Genomic DNA, 19,524 nt, shown 5'->3' with positions numbered 1-19,524 from the left:
TATGTGTCTCTTAGTATCTGCAAAACATGAATTGGAATTTTATATGTCATAAAGAACACTGAATATTTTGCCCAGGACAAAAAAAAATACATAATTCAGTTTTTAAAAATTAATGTTGAGGGGCACCTGGGTGGCTCCATCAGTTAAGCATCTGCCTTCGGCTCTGGTCATGATCCCAGGGTCCTGGGATCAAGCCCTGCATGGGGCCCCCTGCTTAGCGGGGAACCTGCTGCTCCCTCTCCCGCTCCCGCTGCTTGTGCTCGCTCTCTCTTTCTCTCTCTCTCTCTTTCTCTCTCTCTCTCTGACAAATAAATAAATAAAATCTTTTAAAAAAATAATGTTTAAACTATCGTTAAATAGATATTATTTTTCTTTTCACTAATAGCTAACCTCTTTGAACACTTCGATACAGGAACTGTGCTAAGTACTTTAAATACATTATTTCATTGGATCCTTAATCAACACTGTGGGATAGGTGCTATTATCTCCAATTTCCAAGGCACCTTAACCTTCACCTGAGCAAAATGTAGTAGTGGGATGCATTCTGAAGCAGCTTAAAGGCATCCGTAGGAAAGCATCTGTATTATAAATCCTCACTTGTAGGTGTTTATGATGTAACATTAAAAAGACACTGGAGGAGGGGAAAAGCCCTCGCTAGAGTGCTAAAACACAACACAAAGGCCTCTCGCTAACACAACACTTTTCTGCCAAATGTAAGAGCAAATGGTTGTATTGGGTGGTTCTGGCTGCACATTTGTAGAGCAATTGCGCGTAGCCAATTACCCACTTGTGCAGGGTAAGAACAGTTTGGGTTTTGCAAATGAAGAGCCTGATTCTGTAGACCTCTTTGAGTCGTTCTTGAACATAAGATCCGCAGCTGATTTGGAAAATGTGTAAATTAAGCTGTTGGCTTGTTTGATGTTTTGATGATATTTTGAATTTTTGAAAATTATCTTGAAGGCAGTAGAAATCTCCAAATCTTAAAGGTTAAATATGTATGCTTTCTCTTTCTGGGCAGATATTGGAAGGCATTTTGAATATTTGCTTTTATTAATCTGCATCACTGATTAAGTATATAACTTTCCAGGTGAGCTAGTTCAGTTCTGTGAGCTAGTTCAGTTCTTTTATGTAAAAGCCTATTGAAGGCTATGAAGAATAGATGATGCGTTCATCTGTTCATTCTATCAACAAATATTTCTGGAACACCTATTATGCACCTTGCAATCTGCTAGGCAAAATCCAACGCCATTCTTACTGCCTAGCACCTGCAGTATGATCATCAGTACTGAAGAGGAGAGGCATGTAATACATTTTTAATAATAACTAGCAAAAACATTGAGTTCATGCACAGGAGTAAAAGTATACTTGTAGTGTTCATTTCTTTTTCCTTGACATATTTGATAAATGACTTTGTGTGGGTAATTTTAGTATTAACCAAATCATCCTGTTTCATACCTCCAATATATACAACTTTTACTGAAAAATAAAATGGATCATAATGACCAACCTAAAAAATTACTTAATCTAAATCAATTGTTTTACTAGAGATATGAAATTATAATCATTTAAGCAAAACTTAGGGGAGTTAGGTGAATTCTTCCCCCCTCCCCGCCCCCACCCAAGAACTGGGCAGGGGTGAGAGCTGGCTCTGTGTTGTCCCACTGTCTGAGTTTGAGTTCTGTTTCAGCTATTTGCTGTGTTAGGTGAATTTTTTTGGAGAAATACAAAGTACTGAACTATTGTGGCTGTTTCTCCCATTTAAACCTCCATCAAAAATAGCCTGTTTTAGAATTGCCTGGCATTTGGCACCGTGATTATACGTTGTTACTATTATTGTCTGTATACTTCTGAATACTTCAAAATTTCAGGAAACTAAAAGCCAACATGAAAGATTAGCTCATAGTCTCCATTTAAATTCTACTGAATTATATTTCCCTTGAGGGCTGACATGAGTATAGATGAAATATCTGTGTTTTTCATCTTTGTATTCCCGCAGTACCTAGCACTGTGTTTCTTGGCCAAAGGACTTTACCATAAGTGCTTACAGAGTTGCTGAATATAGTTAGAATGTAAAGAGTCCTTCTTTCTTGCTGAGGCTGAATTGCTTTATATGTCTTCAAAACAAGTGTAAACTCTCACCAGATACTGGAAACAGCACATTGTGCTGCTCTGGTTCTTTTGAAATGTTGAATGTCCAAAGGAAAGACCACAAAATTCTGCCATGTAATTGAAGATTTAAAGTATGACATTAAATTAGGAACAATCTCACAGGTTGTCAGATGCTTTTGGTTAATATATTGGTTTATGAGAAATAGAGGTTTGTGTTTGGGCTATTCTTTTAAATCAGCTAATGCTTTTAGAATATTTGAGAACAATTATTAGATCACCGAGAGTCCTGACATGTTATCTCAGTTTGTGTAGCTCTTTGCATAATACAGTCTTAGCTATTGAAGTTTTCACTCATAACATATTCCTGTCTGTATCATAAGCCACATGAAAGAAGCACTCACTGTCTCTATCTTTTACAGTTATGAGCTTTGGGAGAAGGATTTAAAAATATTTAATAACCATGATTCTATCAAATTTATTCAGCAATAGAGATACAGACTAGATAAAAAAGAAAAGCACCACAAGAATTAGAAATTATATGAAATGGGCATGAATGCAATCAGAAGTTGGCACTTAACTGAATAACAACCCTCCCCAAAGTTTTTAAATTTTTGGTTTCCATGGGGAGAGAGAGTGTGTGTGTGTGTGTGTGTAGGTGTATAAAATGATAATAAAACACCTGAAACAGAGTGAAGTCCCATTTGTAATGCCACAGTTCCACGTTAATCAAGGAAAGGGTAAATTTATTGAGCAAATCTGAAGTGCTATTCCATTATGCTGAAGTAAGTAAACTAGGAGTCATTTAAAAAATACATTCATGCATACCCCCCTTCCTGGGTTGTATATACATATTATATAATTTGATTATTGAATACATTTCTAATTTTCTTTCAGTGTCCATTCTCATAATATAACCCTTGTGTAAAATCAGAGAATTAAAATTAGAGTTTCTGGTAATCCACAAAATAAAAAAGTAATACAGAGATAGTCAAAAGTTGACATTTATACACAAGAATTAAAACTTGAGCCTTGATGGCACCAAAACCACAAACAACCAAAGAAAAAATTAACAAATGGGACTACATCAAACTCAAAAGCTTCTGCACAGCAAAACAAACAACAAAAAAACAACCTACAGAATGGGAAAAAATTTTTGCAAACCATAAATCAGATATGGGGTTAATATCCAAAATATCTAAAGGACTCAGTCAACTCCCTAACAAAAAACCAATCCAATTTAAAAATAAGCAGAAGAACTAAGCAATTTTCTAAAGAGGACATCGAAATGGCCAACAGATAGATGAAAAGATGCTTAACGTCGCTAATACCAAGGAAATGCAAGTCAAAACCACAATGCCATATCACCTCTATATCAATGGACCACTGAGTTAGCTCACATCTATTAGAATGGCTGTCATCAGGACGAGACAGTAAGTGCTGTTGAGAATGGTGAATAGAGAACCCATATACATTGTTGGCAGCAATGTAAATTGGTCCAAACACTATGGAAAACAATATGGAGGTTCCTCAAAAAAATAAAAACAGATCTGCCCTATGATCGAACAATTACACTTCTGGGTAATTGGAAATGAAAACAGGGTATTGAAAAGTTATCTGCACTCCCATGTTTGTCACAGCATTATTCACAAAAGCCAATGTATGGAAACAACCCGAATGCCCATCAGTGGATGAATGGGTGAAAAGGATGTAGTACATAGACACAGTGGAATGTTACTCAGTTACAAGAAAGGAAGATAGCATCCGTTTTGTGACAACATGGATGGACCTTGAGCATATTAAAAGCAAGATAAATCAGAGTACGTGTAGTACTATATGATATCATTTATTTGTGGATTCTAAAAAAGTTAAACCTATAAGAAAAAAAGTAAAATGGTGGTTACCAAGGGATGGAGGACAGGGATAGCAGTGACAGTGTTTAAGGGTACAAACACATGACAGGTAGTAAATAAGCCATAGTGATCTGATACACAGTATAATGAACATAGACAATAATAGTGTACTGTAATTATGTAATAAGCTAAACATTGCCACATCAGCAATCATATTACAATACATAAATGTATCCAAGTAACACATGGCATACTTTAGACTTAGTCAATGTTACAAATCAAATTTATTCAATAAAAAAAATAAGTAAAACTGGAGCCACGAAAGCTATTAGCTTTATGCCATAAAGCACCAGCATAAATCAATGAACAGGTAGTATAGTTTACCTTAGAGTTTGGTAAAAAGTAAATTAGAAATAGCAGAGCTGTTTTCTGCTTAGTTACCTGATTCCAAACTTAAAGTGTCTGATTAATGCAGACAGTGGAGCAGGTAAAAAGGAAGTCTCCTGATTTAAAGCATCTCTCAAATTAATGCTAGTTTACCTGATGCATATTTCAGATTCTTTAAGTTGTCACAGAACATTTCACACAAATAGGGTTCCCCTGACTGGAGTTCAGTTCCCTGGTTTTAATCAATTAAAGGCATCACATTTTCCTAATCCCTATCTTTAGATGAAATGTTCCCTCTCTGTGCGTCTGTTTCAAATGTTAATAAAGTTTTCATTTCCAAAAGGTTCAAAATGACAGAACAAAATTCTCTCCTTTAAGAGCATGAGAATGACTTCTGTTTCTGTCTGCAGGTAGTGGAGGACATGCTGGAGGACGAGGAAGAAGAAGATGACAAAGATGACAAGGTAATTATCTTTCCCGGCACTTGGGTACCAGGGGATGGGGAAATGTAGACATGACACTGTTTTTACAGACAGTTAAAAAAGGAGTTGAAGTGTTTGAGTCCAGAAAATTGGACAGTGCTGTTTATCATCCTAACAATGCCACTGCATGTTGCAAAGAAGGAGAGAGGGCTATAAATCCTCTTCGCTTTTGTCCAGAGCTGGGTCAAATATTTTTCTGCCAGGAACAAAAAAAAATAATTCAGCTTGTCTGGAACTTGATAGCTCTCGTGAAGATAACAGCAGTGACAACTGTTTTTGAAGGGCAAAAATTTGTCCTATCTTGAGTATTACAAATCAGGCTACACTTTGGAGGAAGGGAGAAGGGGGCAAAAAAAAGAGCAGCCTGCTTAAGTTGAACATGGATATTGTCATCTGTAATTTTCAAGGAATTGCTCAGCAAAAGAACACACGTATGTGGGGAGGGCTCCGGAGGGCATTTAAATAATCCCAGTGCTCACGGCCCTTGCCTAGACTTGACGTGGAATGGCTCTGTGGCTCGTTGGTCAGGAAAGCCTGTTGAGAGGTTATTTTCCGATTGCTGGTTGGCATGGGAATGGTGACCACAGTAAACAAACAAACAAACAAAAATGAACAAAGAAATAGCTAGTTTTGGGGATTTCTTGGAATGGTTGTCCCCTGGGAAGAGGGGACAACTGGAGGGATGAATTAGAGTGATTTTGCACCACTGTAGTGGTGTCTGAGGTCAGAAGAAAGGCTTTTTATGGCAAGGAGGAGAGCGATGCTGGTTTATCAAAATCCTTGGGCATTTCTAGATAAAAAATCTAAAAAGTGCTAGAGTGAGATTGGGAGGGAAGAGAGAATATCATTCATTACTTCCAAATTAGTTAGCATATAAAACCAGATTTTGACCTTCACTGGAATCTGAGTTCTGTTAGAGTAAAGCAGTGAATTTTTTTTTAATAAAGGAGAACAACAGTGTATCTTAATTTATGCCCTTGACCTTTGATTCTAGTAGAGATGTACAGTTATATCCTGGTATAAGAATTTGCATGTTGGAAGCAAGCTTTAGAAATGTAAAAAAAAAAAAAAAAAAAAATTCACAGTGATTAGTCAAACTCCCAAATGATTTTTTTCTTGACTAATAGTCAATGCTACAAGGAAAATAAAAACATAGACATACACATACACACCTTCCCCCTTCTAATGCCATTCCAAACATTTTGAAATTGATAGAGCTTTTAGGTGAAATTTTTCTTCTGTACATCATTTAGTCATTAGCGACATCATCAAATATATACTAACAAAATCTCCTTTCTACAAAAACACATATATGCTTGTTTTTAATGTTAAATAACATGAACATACACTTCTGGCAATAAATGATATAATTTATTGTTAAGGTCAGTTTGTAGAGCTGTAGAGAGCTTGTATTTTAACTCAACATGCCAGCTCTGAATCATCATTTTTCTGCTGATAAACACTGAGCTGCCATCCATTTATGGCCATTTTCCCTTGCTTGTTGCTGCTTTATTATTAAAGCAACCATAAAGATTCATTCCAGCAGCAGGCGTTCCCTCCGAAATGTTAATAAATGGAAACCCTTAGTGAAGTCTAGTACTTCAGTGTCCCTGCTTGAAGTCAACCTGTATTTTTTTTTTTTTTTTTTAGCCAGTTTGTTGATACTCCAAACCACTCATCTCCCCTTGATGGTCATTTTTTTAATAGAGAGGATGTTAGGAATGGGAAGCGAATAACACACCTGGTTAACCAGCTCACCAAAACCTAGATGTCAAGTGGAACATGCCAGGTGGAAACAGCACGAAGCCTCTGGAGTGGCATCTATTGTAATCTAGTGTTGAGGTGTCTGAAACTGACACCCAGGTTCTAACACATTTTCAGATCTAGTTACCAAAGTTGATTGAAAGTGAGTGCTTAAATTACTGTGTGAATTCAACTGTATTCTTGTGCGCAGGATGCTGACAAACAGTGTGTTTTCCATATGAAAAGATGGTGAGCTGATTTTCATAAATCCAAGCCTTTATTCAAGTGATATATAAGGAGGCTTCTCTTTTCTACTCATAATGCAATTGATAGCATAAAAATCATATCTGAACAAAAAAGAAAATCTCAAATATAATAATTTACAAAAGACTTTTAGGGGCTTGCATAATAGAAGAATCCTAGAGTGGATGTGTTAAAATCTAAAGTTTTTCCTATAAGAAATGGAAATATGAAAGGATCCTTCGAGTTTCCATTTAGCAGCCGATGTCTCTGGACTGGCTGTCAGAGTGGTAAAGGTTGTAAGTCCTGGCTATCAGTGTGTCTGAGTGGGAGAAGGGTAATTTCCTACTTTAAAAAATTCATTGGTTCCTCTGTTTAAAGTTTGTGTATAGAGTAATGGGTAATGGAATTTCAGGAGAAAACAAATGTGTTTTTTGCCATATGAGCAGGTACTGACCTCTAGCTCTCATTATTTCTCTGTTTTCTCATATGGTATAATAGTGGGGTCAGGTCAGTGAGTCCTCTTATAGGATAAAAGTAAAAAAGATTAATAAATGTGCCAAAGCCTCACTTTAATTGAACCTGAAGCATATGTTGCAAGTATGTAAAATATGTCCCAGATGTTTCACCAGGGCTAGTTTCTTGGCTTTCCCTGATTGCCACAAGGCAGCTATTAGTCCTCTAACCTTTGGACTTGGGGGTAAATGGGGTATTACGTGGCACAGAATGAGAGCACCTGTTTTCCATTCAGCAAAGACCCCTGGCAGGCTTTGCCTAAGCCTCTCCATATGTTTTCACTTAGCAGATTGTTGGGCGATTATGAAAAGTGTCTTTCTTTAGAGCCAGCATTGATATTAGTCACTCACAATGAAAGGGCAAGTCATTGGCTACTTGACAAGGTCCGTGTGGGCATAAACTGACGTCGTTTATTTCATTTCGGCTCGAAGTGCTTTCCCTCCACATCATTATGTAGATGGCAAAGACACAGGTCCAGAAGGGTGAAGCAGACAAAGATTACAATTACTCTGCATAACAGTCGTGTGAGAGCTTTTCCTTAGTGCTGACTTCAGCACCTGGGAAGACTTTGGTTAAAGTTGATAAAAGCTAAGTCATGATTCACCTGGATCCCCAGATCTTGAAGCTGTTCCACACCATGGCCTTTTTGTCGTGTGTTCTCCCTTTTTATTAAAACAGCTGATCATTATTCAGCTGAGGGCATGTGATGCTCAGACTTTGCCTTCATCCAAGAATCCATTGTCCACATTGGCTTTAATCTAAAATTAGGTGGCTTCTCTCTTCATCCAGTTCCATGGTTTTCACAAAGGCAGAGAATATGGATTTTAAATGGTGGGTCTTAGTTATGAATCATTGGCCTTTTAATATTTTCACTTATCTGCATTATGTAGTATACTGCACTCTGTGAAGGTGTGCTGGAGATGAAATTTCTCCTGAATCCAATGTTAGGAAGACATCACCCTGGGTTCTCAATTCCCTTTGTTGTAGAGCATTCTCTCCGCCATCAACCACGAAGTCACAGTTTGATCTGATTTTTGACCTGACATCAAATCCTGCCTTTGTGGTTAATAGAATGTCTTCGTAAATAAGGCTTAGCCAAATGACCCAGGTGGAGCTATCACTAAGCCATATAATAGTGTTTCTGACCATGTTATTTATGGTAATACAGTGGTCAATCTGCATAATCTAGACATCTAATTAATGAAGATCAGCTTTAGTTTTGTAGCTTAGAAAGTTTAGGCATGCTTCTCATGGTGTGTCCTACCCTTATAATGGGATCCAGCTGCAGTATCAGGAAGCAGAAGATAGAATGCAGGTTTTCCTCAGGATAAGCATGGATTCAAATGCATGGCATACTACTAATGTTTATTGATAAAAGATATTAAAATGTTCAGGCATTTATGCTTTCATTGGTTCTCCTTTTTCTTCAGCCATTAGGTCAATGTTATTGTGTTTCAAGATAACTAGATGCAATGAGTGAAACATATCTGAGTTAATTCAAAATGTGCAGATTGTTTGCTTTAATTCTCAAAATCCGTGTTATCTGGTTTGATTCTCCAGCCCTAAACATGTATATAATATACCCAAGACGCATACGTCTCTGCATCTCAAATCAAGCATGGGGGGAAGGAGATAACTCTAATATGTGATAGGAGAGAAGATTTTAATCTGACAAAATGGCATTTTTTGGTTATATTCAATGAAATAATTACATGGTGGGGCAGCAGATCAAAGCTTTGGAGAAAGGCAGGGAAAGAGGAGTCAAGAAAAAAAATTCTTAAAAAGAAATCTTAACTCACATTTAACTGCAATAGCATTATATTAGTTTATTGGTTTCCTACTACTGCATAACAAATGGCCACAAACTCGGAGGCTTAAAACAAACCATATGTATTAGTTCTCCGTGGGTAGGTCAGAAGTGTGGGCATGGCTCAACTGGATTCTCTGCTCAGAGTCTAACACTTAAGGCATCCATCAGGCTGAGTTCTCATCTGAGGCTCTGCAGAAGAATCCACTTCCAAGCTCACTTGGGCTGTTGGTAGAATTCAGTTCCTTGTATTGGGAGGACTGAAGCCCTTGTTTTTCTTGTTGGCTTTTCACTCCTAGCGGTCACTTTCCATGGTCCCTTCCATCTTTATATCCATCAGTGGAGAATCTCCCTTCTGTCAAATCTGTCTCACACGTGAACTCTCTTTCTTCAGGAGGAGCCTAGTCCCTCTTAAGGGTTCATCTGATTAGGTCAGGCCCACGAAAGGTAATCCTTTCTTAAAGTCCACTGTGCCACGTAACATAACCTAATCGTGGGATGACCATTCCATTGTATTCTTAATTCCCGTCACATACAAGGGGAGGGGATTATATTAACAGGAAGTGGGAATCTTGGCAGTCATCTTAGAATTCTGCTTACTACAATCATCTGGACCCACTAGTTCCAATTTATTTTAAAATGGGGAAATTGTGCTTCAGGCAAACATAGGTGCATTGCCAAAGGTGATATAGACAATAAGTGGTAGAGCCAGGGCTGACAGTCAGGTTTTCCAAGTTTGGCATCTTTACCATTCCTAAAAACTAAGTTTTCTGGGAGAATAAATATCAAAGAACAGATACAAATTACCTTAGACCTGATCTTCAGGTATTCTGGTAGCATAATCAGGGAGTATCATCCATCCCAGCTAGGAGCTCTTTACTTCCAGATTTCCAGTTCTTCACACTGTTTTCCTGTACTTTCAGCCCTTTCCCACTATCCCAGCTAAGCCGTGATATGGTGGGCAGAATAATAACCCCTCAAAGATGTTCTCATCCTAATCCCTGGAACCTGTATTACACTACATGGCAAAGAGGCGCTGAGGTAGCCCTTGAGGTGAAGGTTGCTAATCAGCTGACCTTATAATAGGAGGATTATGCTGGATTATCTGAGTGCACCCAATATAATAGTAAGTGTCCTTAAAAGTCTAAGGGGCCATCAAAGTGGCCACCACTTGCGCAGCTATGGCCCAGACCAGCACTGGGGACCTTCCTGGCCAGAAGGGAAAGCTGCTGAGACATCTGGAGGGCCTGAAGGTAGAGGTCCTCCAGGTGCAAGTCACCAGCATGATGGGCAGTGCAGGGTCCAAGGTCTCCAAGATCTGAGCTGTCTACAAGGCCCTCACCCTTGTTCTCACGATCATTCACTGGACTCAGAAGGAGAACCTCAGGAAGTTCTGCAGTCCAAGAAAGGGTGCACGCCCTGTACCAAGCACTAGGAGAAGCTAAAGACCAAGAAACAGCAGCAGAAGGAGCAGCTATACAGCACCCAGTGTGGGGCCGGATGGAGTCAAGGCCAGAGCCCTGGCATTAACACAACAAACTGATGGGGAGCAGGGTGGGGTTAGAGGGTTGAGCTGCTATCCGGGCCTTAAAGATGGAGGGAGGTGGCCACAAACCAAGAAATGTGGGTAGCCTTTAGAAGCTGGAAAGAGCAAGGAAATGGATTCTCCCGTAGAGCTTCCAGAAAAAAATACAGCCCTGCCCACATCTTGATTTTAGCCCCCTGAGATGCATTTCTGACTTCTAGACTGCAGAACTGTAAGTTAATAAATTTGTGTTGTTTAAGCCACTAGGTTTATCCATTATAGCAGCAATAGGAACTCATACAGGTGCCTTCCGACTGCATTTTCCACACTTCTAAAATAATAGTACCTTTTAAAGCACAAGATCTGAGCTCCTAATTTTTTCCTTATTAATCCTACTTTTCTGTATGAATATGGCTGCACAGTTTTTCATTCACTATGGAAACTAGGAACAGTATAACAAAGCAAATATTTTTATCCAGATTGCCTTAGTTTTTATTCAGAAAACCTTGTCCAGAAATAAGAGTGGGTTTGTACCTATGTCTGTGCTCTTGATTGCTTTCCTGTTTAGGAGCCTGTATTCTTCATTGGTGAGTGCAGGACCAAGTCATGGTTAACTTGCTTTCTCCACAGAATTTCACTTCTTCAGAACATTCATTCTATTCCTCAAAATATTTCACTCAATAAAGCGCCAGGGCAGAGGGTATTAGCCCTACTCAGGTCACAGACCTTTTGAAAATCTGAAGAAAGCTGTAGACTTTTTCCCAGGAAAAACAAAACAAAACAAAAAAACACAAACATACAAAAAACTTTTTCATGCCTTTTTGATTGCAATGGAAATAGAATTATTTTACAGAGACTGTAAAGTTTCTTTATTAAGTCATATCTCTGTGGCTCACTACCTTCCTCTTGACATTAATGCCTATTTTCCTCAAACACCTGAGATAAATGCAAATTTTCCAAGTAAAAATAAAGTTTAGTTCAGCTCAGAAGTAAGCTTCTACAAGAAGGCTGATGTTTGGCTTTGATATTGAAATTATGGAGTGGTTTTTGACACAACAATAGGCTTGTTATTTTTGACATCTGTTTGACGATGACTTTTCAGTTGCATGGCAGAGTACTTGCTTAAAACATTGACTTGGCAAGAGAAAACAGTAGCAAACAGAATGGGAGCTGCCGTGGCTTTATTAGGTGAAGGTTAAGCACAGAGGAATTTCTCCAGTTCTCCAAAGTCCTTGTTGAATTCGTATTCTTTTGTGCTGAGGAGATCATCTCTTAACACGTTTGCATCATTAATAAAAAAAAAAAAAGATGTTCACAGTTCCGTGAGGTCATTGGAGACAGAATTCGCTTTTAAAAAGTTATCTAACGATTCCAACTGTCTGTGGGTTTCTACCTGTAAACAAATGGAAAGATTTGTCACTCCTCATTCCAGTTTCCAGAAGCATTTCTTCAGCCTTGGAATGTGTAGATAAATGCCCCCAACATGCCCGTCCAGCATGGCAGTAGAGCGAAAAGAATTGAAATAGGAAGATGTAGTTGGATAATTTGGCAAGAATAGCCATCAAGTAGAACAAACTATGAATGGACTCTTTCCTGTTGCTTTATTCTAATCATTGGATTTCCTTTGCTTCAGAAAAGCAGAACTTGTATTTGAAAGCCAATCACATGTTTCAAGACAGGACCTCTGGAAAGCTAGTTAACGTCTATATTGCAGCAATGAACTTACTCTTAGACTCCCATTTCTTGACAAAACCTCTTGAAATAGTGTGTCAGTCCTGGCTCTCAAGAGGTTGACAGCATTTGTAGAAATAGACACAATTTTTTCAGGATCCCTGGCAGAATCGTTGACACTGGCTGACACCACTGCATGTTGAGATGAGGAGCATGTTTCTTCACCAAAGCAGCAGAACCAGATGTGTTGCCAAGCATCACAGATGCTCTATCGGAGCCCAGAGTGCCAAGATTTTTATTCTGCCTGAAGATTTATTTGGCAAAGAAATTCTTCACCATGTTAAAGGCATTGACTCTGCAGATTCTAAAAGAAGTTCACGACGGAGGAATTCTTCTTTGATTGTAAGAACTTGCCAACAGGAGTTGGCTAAGCAAATAGAGGTATCGGTTTGTATCGTTACATGCAAAAGGGAGATATTAGAGAAATGTCAGAAATTCTGTAGTGTTGACATCAATTGATGAGAATACAACTTGAAGAAATGTGTGGCTTCACCAAAATATTTCCAGTGACATGGGTTATTTTGCTTGGTGGTATGATGAACACAAAAAATATTTTAATACAAGTCTTTTTTTTTTCCCCTTGGGGAAAATCCAAAGCCAGGTAAAGTCCCGATCTTTAATAACCAAAATGTTTTTATATAAAAGAAAAGATCCACAATGTCTAATAGATTTTCAGAATAGGCAGCCTGAGCTACTCCCTTTAATGTTATTGGTTGCATGCTTCCATTGGCCAGAATCCTGCACTTGCTGTGTTCCATCACACTCCAGAATTAATAGAAAATCAATAGATATGAAAACCTCGTGGTACTATTTTTTTTCCTTTGAAATTTTCCAACTTAAGCTAGACTCAAAGTAAACAAAGATGTATGGCTATAACCATGTTAGCAGGGTGTGTTTTCTCAGATTCCTATCAATAGCAAACTATGCTAGGGGTCTAAACCTGGTGGTAACAATATTACCTGTCTCCTTACCTTTGGTAACAGATTGCTCTCTGTTCAAAATATTCCTCGCTGCCTACCAATCTCAGGCATGGCCGTGTAACTCACTCTGGCTGACCCATGCCACTTCCCAGCCAAAAGCTCAAGAGCTATCCTCGGCTCTGCCATCTCTCTTTTCCTTCTGAAACATAGCTGTAACTATCCACATAGGAGATCCTTCTTTAGCTTGAGTTCTAGAATAAAGATAATGTGGAGCCAACCCAGAAGGGCACATAATATGAACAAAAAATAAACCCAACCCTTGTTCTTAGGAGCCTTTATGATTTTGAGGTCTTTGTTGCTGCAACATAATTTAGTCCAGGCTGATGGATACAACATTCATCCCATATTACTCTGTGTGAATCAAGGTGAATCAATTATAATTTGAAATAAAACAGGAGCTTTTAAATAAAACTAATCAGGGTCTCAGGAAAATCTAAAATACTTTTTTCTTCCTAAAAGCACAGATCTATCTGCAGCCCTTGAGGCCCAATCTCAGATACAGGTTGAACCATTTTGCTGTTAGGGCTCTCTCATTGAAAAAATGATTTCTTTTTCCCATAAGCTTATAGTGAGGACAAGACACTGGGTAGACAAAGATAAATATGGGCCTTTCAGGAGTCACTGCCTGGTGGGACCCTTGATTATGTAAACTAATAATTATAATACGGTGAGAAAAATGTTACAATAAAGTTAAAAAGAGTTTGGGAAAAACAGAAAGATGACCATCTTCACAGAATTGGCAACAAATGTTGCACAGAGGAGGTGGCATTTAGTTTAGGTCTTGAGGGATGAATGAGAATGTACAAGGAAGTGTGATTTGTAAAGTCAAGGAGGATGTGGTACAGTAGGAGCATAATGTGGAGGACAATGACACTGGGGAAGGTAAATTTAAGGTTGTGAAGGCTTTAGCCATCATCTAAGGAATCTGAATTATCTTCAAGCCATGAGGAATCAGAGGCAGTTCTAAAATAGGGACTTGTCATGATGACATTTGTGCTTTTAGAAGAAAACTCTGGCAAGAGGCAGGCGATAGAATAAGAAGGAAATGAGACTTTAAGTAGAGAAATATGCTAGGAGGTGCCATGGTTGCCCCAACAAGAAATAATGGCAGCCTGCGCTAAAACAGCAATCATGATAATAAGAAAGAAACAAATCTGAGAGATAGTTTTAATAGTAAATGTAATAAGATTATTGAAACAATTCATATTGTATAGAATAAGGGAAGACTATAAGATGCCTGGTTGAGATATCCTTATATTTGTGTAGCCTTCACATGTTTCAAAGTACCTCCCCTTCCGTACCTTAATTTAATGTTCGCAATAACTCTGCCTATTGGTTTATCAGGTATCATTCCCAAGCTTCAGTATCAGGAAGATTAACTTGGCTAGTGAGGAAGTAGCTAAGATTAGAAACCAGATAATGTGACTAAAATAGAAAAGTAGTTGAGCCTAAAAACAAGTTAACTTATCTAAGAAGAAGCTAAGTCTAGGAATGAGGTAACTTGCCTAATGATGAAGAAACTGAGATCAGAAAACAAACCCTCTAATTAACTTTCCTTCCTGGTCATGTTGTAGCAAAGCCTGTTGACCCACCTAGAGATGACACCTCGGTCACTTGGTATGCAATTTTGCATAGTCATCACCCGTTCTAGTCAGTATAGACAGAGAGTGTCATCTGTGCCTACCCATCCCTCTCCTCCCTGGGCACTATGTCTTGAGAGAGAGCATTTGGAAAAATGATGGCAACAGGTCCATATTCAGTGCCTTTTCCCCATTCAGTGCGCTTTTACTAAGTAAACACAGATCCAATGTGGAAGCAAGAAGTATCCACGTAAAAGGAGGCAGAATATTTTTGATACCTCAAAAGTTGGTTCAGAGGGAAAGGCATATAGTAACCATGCTGATTCTGGCTTTGATCTAAGAGTCTTAAGGAAAATATGATGCAGGAGGATCATAGGTGAATTGAGAAGCCCCTTCTCTTGTCACTATTTTTTAAAATGAGAAGACTGGGGGCACCTGGATGGTTCAGTTGTTAAGCGTGTGCCTTTGGCTCAGGTCATGATCCCAGGGTCCTGGGATCGAGTCCCGCATCGGGCTCCCTGCTCAGCGGGAGACCTGCTTCTCCGTCTCCCACTCCCCCTGCCTGTGTTCCCTCTCTAGCTGTGTCTCTCTCTGTCAAAATCTTTACATAAATAAATAAATAAATGAACGAATGAAATGAAAAGACTGAAACCTCTGACACATAAAGTAACTCACTCAAAGTCACAAAAGAAGTGAAATAACCAAACTCCAAACTTTACTCTGCCTCCAAAGTCCACCATTTTTTTTAAAGATTTTATTTATTTATTTGAGAGAGAGAGAATGAGAGAGAGCAGGCACATGAGAGGGGGGAGGGTCAGAGGGAGAAGCAGACTCCCCGCCGAGCAGGGAGCCTGATGCGGGACTCGATCCAGGGACTCCAGGATCATGACCTGAGCCGAAGGTAGTCGCTTAACCAACTGAGCCACCCAGGCGCCCCAAAGTCCACCATTTTTTGTATAACAGCCTCCCCATATACCCCCCCCTCCAAAAAAACACACTTAGTGATCTAAAGCAATAATTTACCATTCCTTATTATTCAATGGGTTGATGGGCTCACCTGGGCAGTTCCTACTTGAATCTCTTTTGTGGGTCTAGCCAGATGTCTGGGGTTTTGGTCCTCTAAGGGTGGATGTAGGCTGGACATTCAAGATGGCTCAGTCAAAAAACTGGAGGTTGTTGCTGGCTTCTCATAACATGGCAGCTCAGTTCTGAGAGGGAGAAGTGATCCAAAAGTGAGTGTTAAGAGACCAAGCAGAACTGCAAGGCTTCTTATGATATAGCCTTGGAAGTCCCAGAATGTCCCTTCTGTCATGTTCTGTTGGTCAAGCAAGTCACTAAGACCAACCCAGATTCCAGGAGAGGATGAATTCAGTTCTACCTCTTAATCAGGAGTGTCAGGGTCCTATTGCATAAGAATCTAAGGGATGGGAGATATGCAGCCATCTTTGGAAAATAAAATCAGCCACCATGTCTAAAGAGGAAAAGCTTCTAATAGATGTCCTGTAGCTTTAAGGAATATGAACCCTGTTGCCTAACTGGAGGATATCTTTTTATCTAAGGTTTATCAGCACATAGTACTCGATTAGGTTATCTCAAAAATCAAACAAGCATAGCACCTTCAAATTGCCAAGTATATCCAAATCTTATCCTATATATGTTTATTTCACTTTTTTGAAAATTTTTTAATGTTATGTTAATCACCATACATTACATCATTCGTTTTTGATGTAGTGTTCCATGATTCATTGTGCATAACACCCAGTGCTCCATGCAGAACGTGCCCTCTTTAATACCCATCACCAGGCTAACCCATCCTCCTACCCCCCTCCCCTCTAGAACCCTCAGTTTGTTTTTCAGAGTCCATCGTCTCTCATGGTTCGTCTCCCCCTCCGACTTCCCCCCCTTCATTCTTCCCCTCCTGCTATCTTCTTCTTTTTTTTTTTTCTTAACATACATTGCATTATTTGTTTCAGAGGTACAGATCTGTGATTCAACAGTCTTGCACAATTCACAGCACTCACCATAGCACATACCCTCCCCAGTGTCTATCACCCAGCCACCCCATCCCTCTCACCCCACCCTCCACTCCAGCAACCCTCAGTTTGTTTCCTGAGATTAAGAATTCCTCATATCAGTGAGGTCATATGATACATGTCTTTCTCTTCTTGACTTACTTCGACTCCACCCAAAACTGCTAGAACTCATACAGGAATTCAGCAAAGTGGCAGGATATAAAATCAGTGCACAGAAATCAGTGGCATTCCTATACACCAACAACAAGATAGAAGAAAGAGAAATTAAGGAGTCGATCCCATTTACAATTGCACCCAAAACCATAAGATGCCTAGGAATAAATCTAACCAAAGAGGCAAAGGATCTGTACTCAGAAAACTATAAAATACTCATGAAAGAAATTGAGGAAGACACAAAGAAATGGAAAAACATTCCATGCTCATGGATTGGAAGAACAAATATTGTGAAGATGTCAATGCTACCTAGAGCAAGCTACACATTCAATGCAATCCCCATCAAAATACCATCCACTTTTTTCAAAGAAATGGAACAAATAATCCTAAAATTTGTATGGAACCAGAAAAGACCCCGAATAGCCAGAGGAATGTTGAAAAAGAGAAGCAAAGCTGGTGGCATCACAATTCCGGACATCCAGCTCTATCACTTTTTGTTTTTGGTTTAAAAGTTGAGAAGCAACAAAGGACCAACTGAATTGTCATTCTCTACTTCACTAAAACTTCAAAGTGCTACCTAAATCTCCCTTCTTCTGCTTTATCCATAGATAAGGATGCAGTCCAGAAATTCCACCATCTAGCTGAACTCTCTATTGAAGCTAGTTGGTGGGTAGCAAGGAGTCATAAAAAATCCTTTTTAAATTCCTCTTCAAACTATAATGGGCATCCATTGTCCTCCACCAATGAAGGAGGACAAGACGCCGCTGTCCTGTGTCCTAGAAGTCAGGCTGTACTTGTTCTGAGTGGCTGTCAGAAATAGAAAGTCAAGCGAGAAAAGGAGATGGCAGAATGCTTCCTTCTTAAAACATAGGGGTTTCTCCTTTTTAGAAAATGTAATTTGAAATTGCCAACAGTTCACATCTGGTATCTTACTAATTTGTTCAAGGACCTTTCTCAGAGGATTTAAAAGATCACTAATATCTCTAAGACTTTGGATGTACAAACTCTAAGTAGCTCGGTCCACACTCTTTTCCAGGATCGCTGGAGCTGATGTTTTTCTGCTGGAGTGAGGAAGCATTATGTGGATATTAAAATCAATATTCAGCACCTTATGCACATATATGCTATTTCCTGGTTCCGGTATCTTGACCATGTATTCTGATCAGCAATGATTTGGGAATGGGGACAGCATCTGTATTCTCTGCAATTACATACAAAAATATTTTGGAGACGTACAAGGCAGGATAATAAACGAATATACAGCTGTTGCAGCCTGATAATGTAAGATTTTATTGATTATCCAACAGAGTAACCACCCTGGGTATTAGGCTTGCTTGTCACAACCTTCAGTGCCTGGGGTAGTTGAACAAGTTCTTTTTTTCCACTGAGCTGACCTCAAAGTCACATAGTTTCTGAATCAAGGTCCTCAGATTTCATACTTTGGCAATTTCTTTCCTTTCTAATGGGGTATATTAGAGAAAATGTGTCACCTTTTGCACCATGTAATACCAAATCAGATCAGAATTCATGCACAATTATGTCAGTGGAAATCTAATAGTACAGGCTAGCTTATCTCTAGATAACACATGGAAAATAAACTTCCACAACTGACAGATTTACTCGATTTTTTTTTCAGATAGGTTATTTGTAAGTAATCGAGCTAAAGAATGTAACTGGGTTATTTTTCATACTATTAAAAAAAAAAAAAAAGACTCTCAACCGTAAAATGGTTGCTAAGTATTCAAGCTCTGTCACTCTGCCTCCCCCCACCTCTTTTTCTTTGAAAAAGTTCCTGGATAATGAATGCAAAGAAAGAACAAAAACAATTTTTTTTGCATTAGCTATATTTATTAAGAGAACTAACAACTTTAGGAAAACAAAATTTACATAAAACACTTATGTAAACATAACATTCATTGATAGTTAATGGCATTTAAGTAACACAGGTCAGGTGGTAGTCTACCTGGGAATGATATTAGGCTGCCTAAAAAGCATTCATCTGTGTTTCTCTTTTATAATCAGAAAAAGTCAAAGCCCATCACTAATCTGAAGTCATCTTGAAACCAATTAAAATAATTTAAGATAAGTTGTGCTGCAAATGTGCTTTTTAAGTGTTTTAGACTTAGGATGTCTTAGGGATGTTGTAACCCCTTTTTAATGTTACTATTTATATACAACTACCATGTGTATAGTATTACACCTTTAATGCACTGTATTAGCTGTCACTTGAAATTAAGTGCAAGCACGTTCTTTTTTGGCCTTCAGTTTCGCCTACATTAAACGTTTAAATGATGGTAACAGTAGTAAAAGGGTGGGTAGCTTTCCCAGTGGAAACTCCCTCCTGCATCTGGTTGGGTTGTGTTCAGGTTTCTACACGAAAGATATCGT

General features: G+C 38.8%; 1 protein-coding gene across 4 annotated transcripts in view; it reads left to right on the top strand.

Moving 5' to 3' along the window:
- Nucleotides 1–19,524, top strand: part of MCTP1 (multiple C2 and transmembrane domain containing 1) — a 339,516-nt gene that overhangs the window by 261,409 nt on the left and 58,583 nt on the right. For all 4 annotated transcript variants that reach the window (XM_035014874.1, XM_035014872.1, XM_035014873.1 and 1 more), the window contains one exon: nucleotides 4,757–4,810. In XM_035014874.1, coding sequence (XP_034870765.1) covers nucleotides 4,757–4,810 — 54 coding nt within the window. The remainder of the gene's footprint in view (nucleotides 1–4,756; nucleotides 4,811–19,524) is intronic.

The sequence above is a fragment of the Mirounga leonina genome, unplaced genomic scaffold, assembly GCF_011800145.1.
Source record: "Mirounga leonina isolate KUSES-001 unplaced genomic scaffold, KU_Mleo_1.0 Mir_168, whole genome shotgun sequence".
NCBI lineage: Eukaryota > Metazoa > Chordata > Mammalia > Carnivora > Phocidae > Mirounga > Mirounga leonina.
This window is presented reverse-complemented; position numbering and strand designations above follow the sequence as displayed.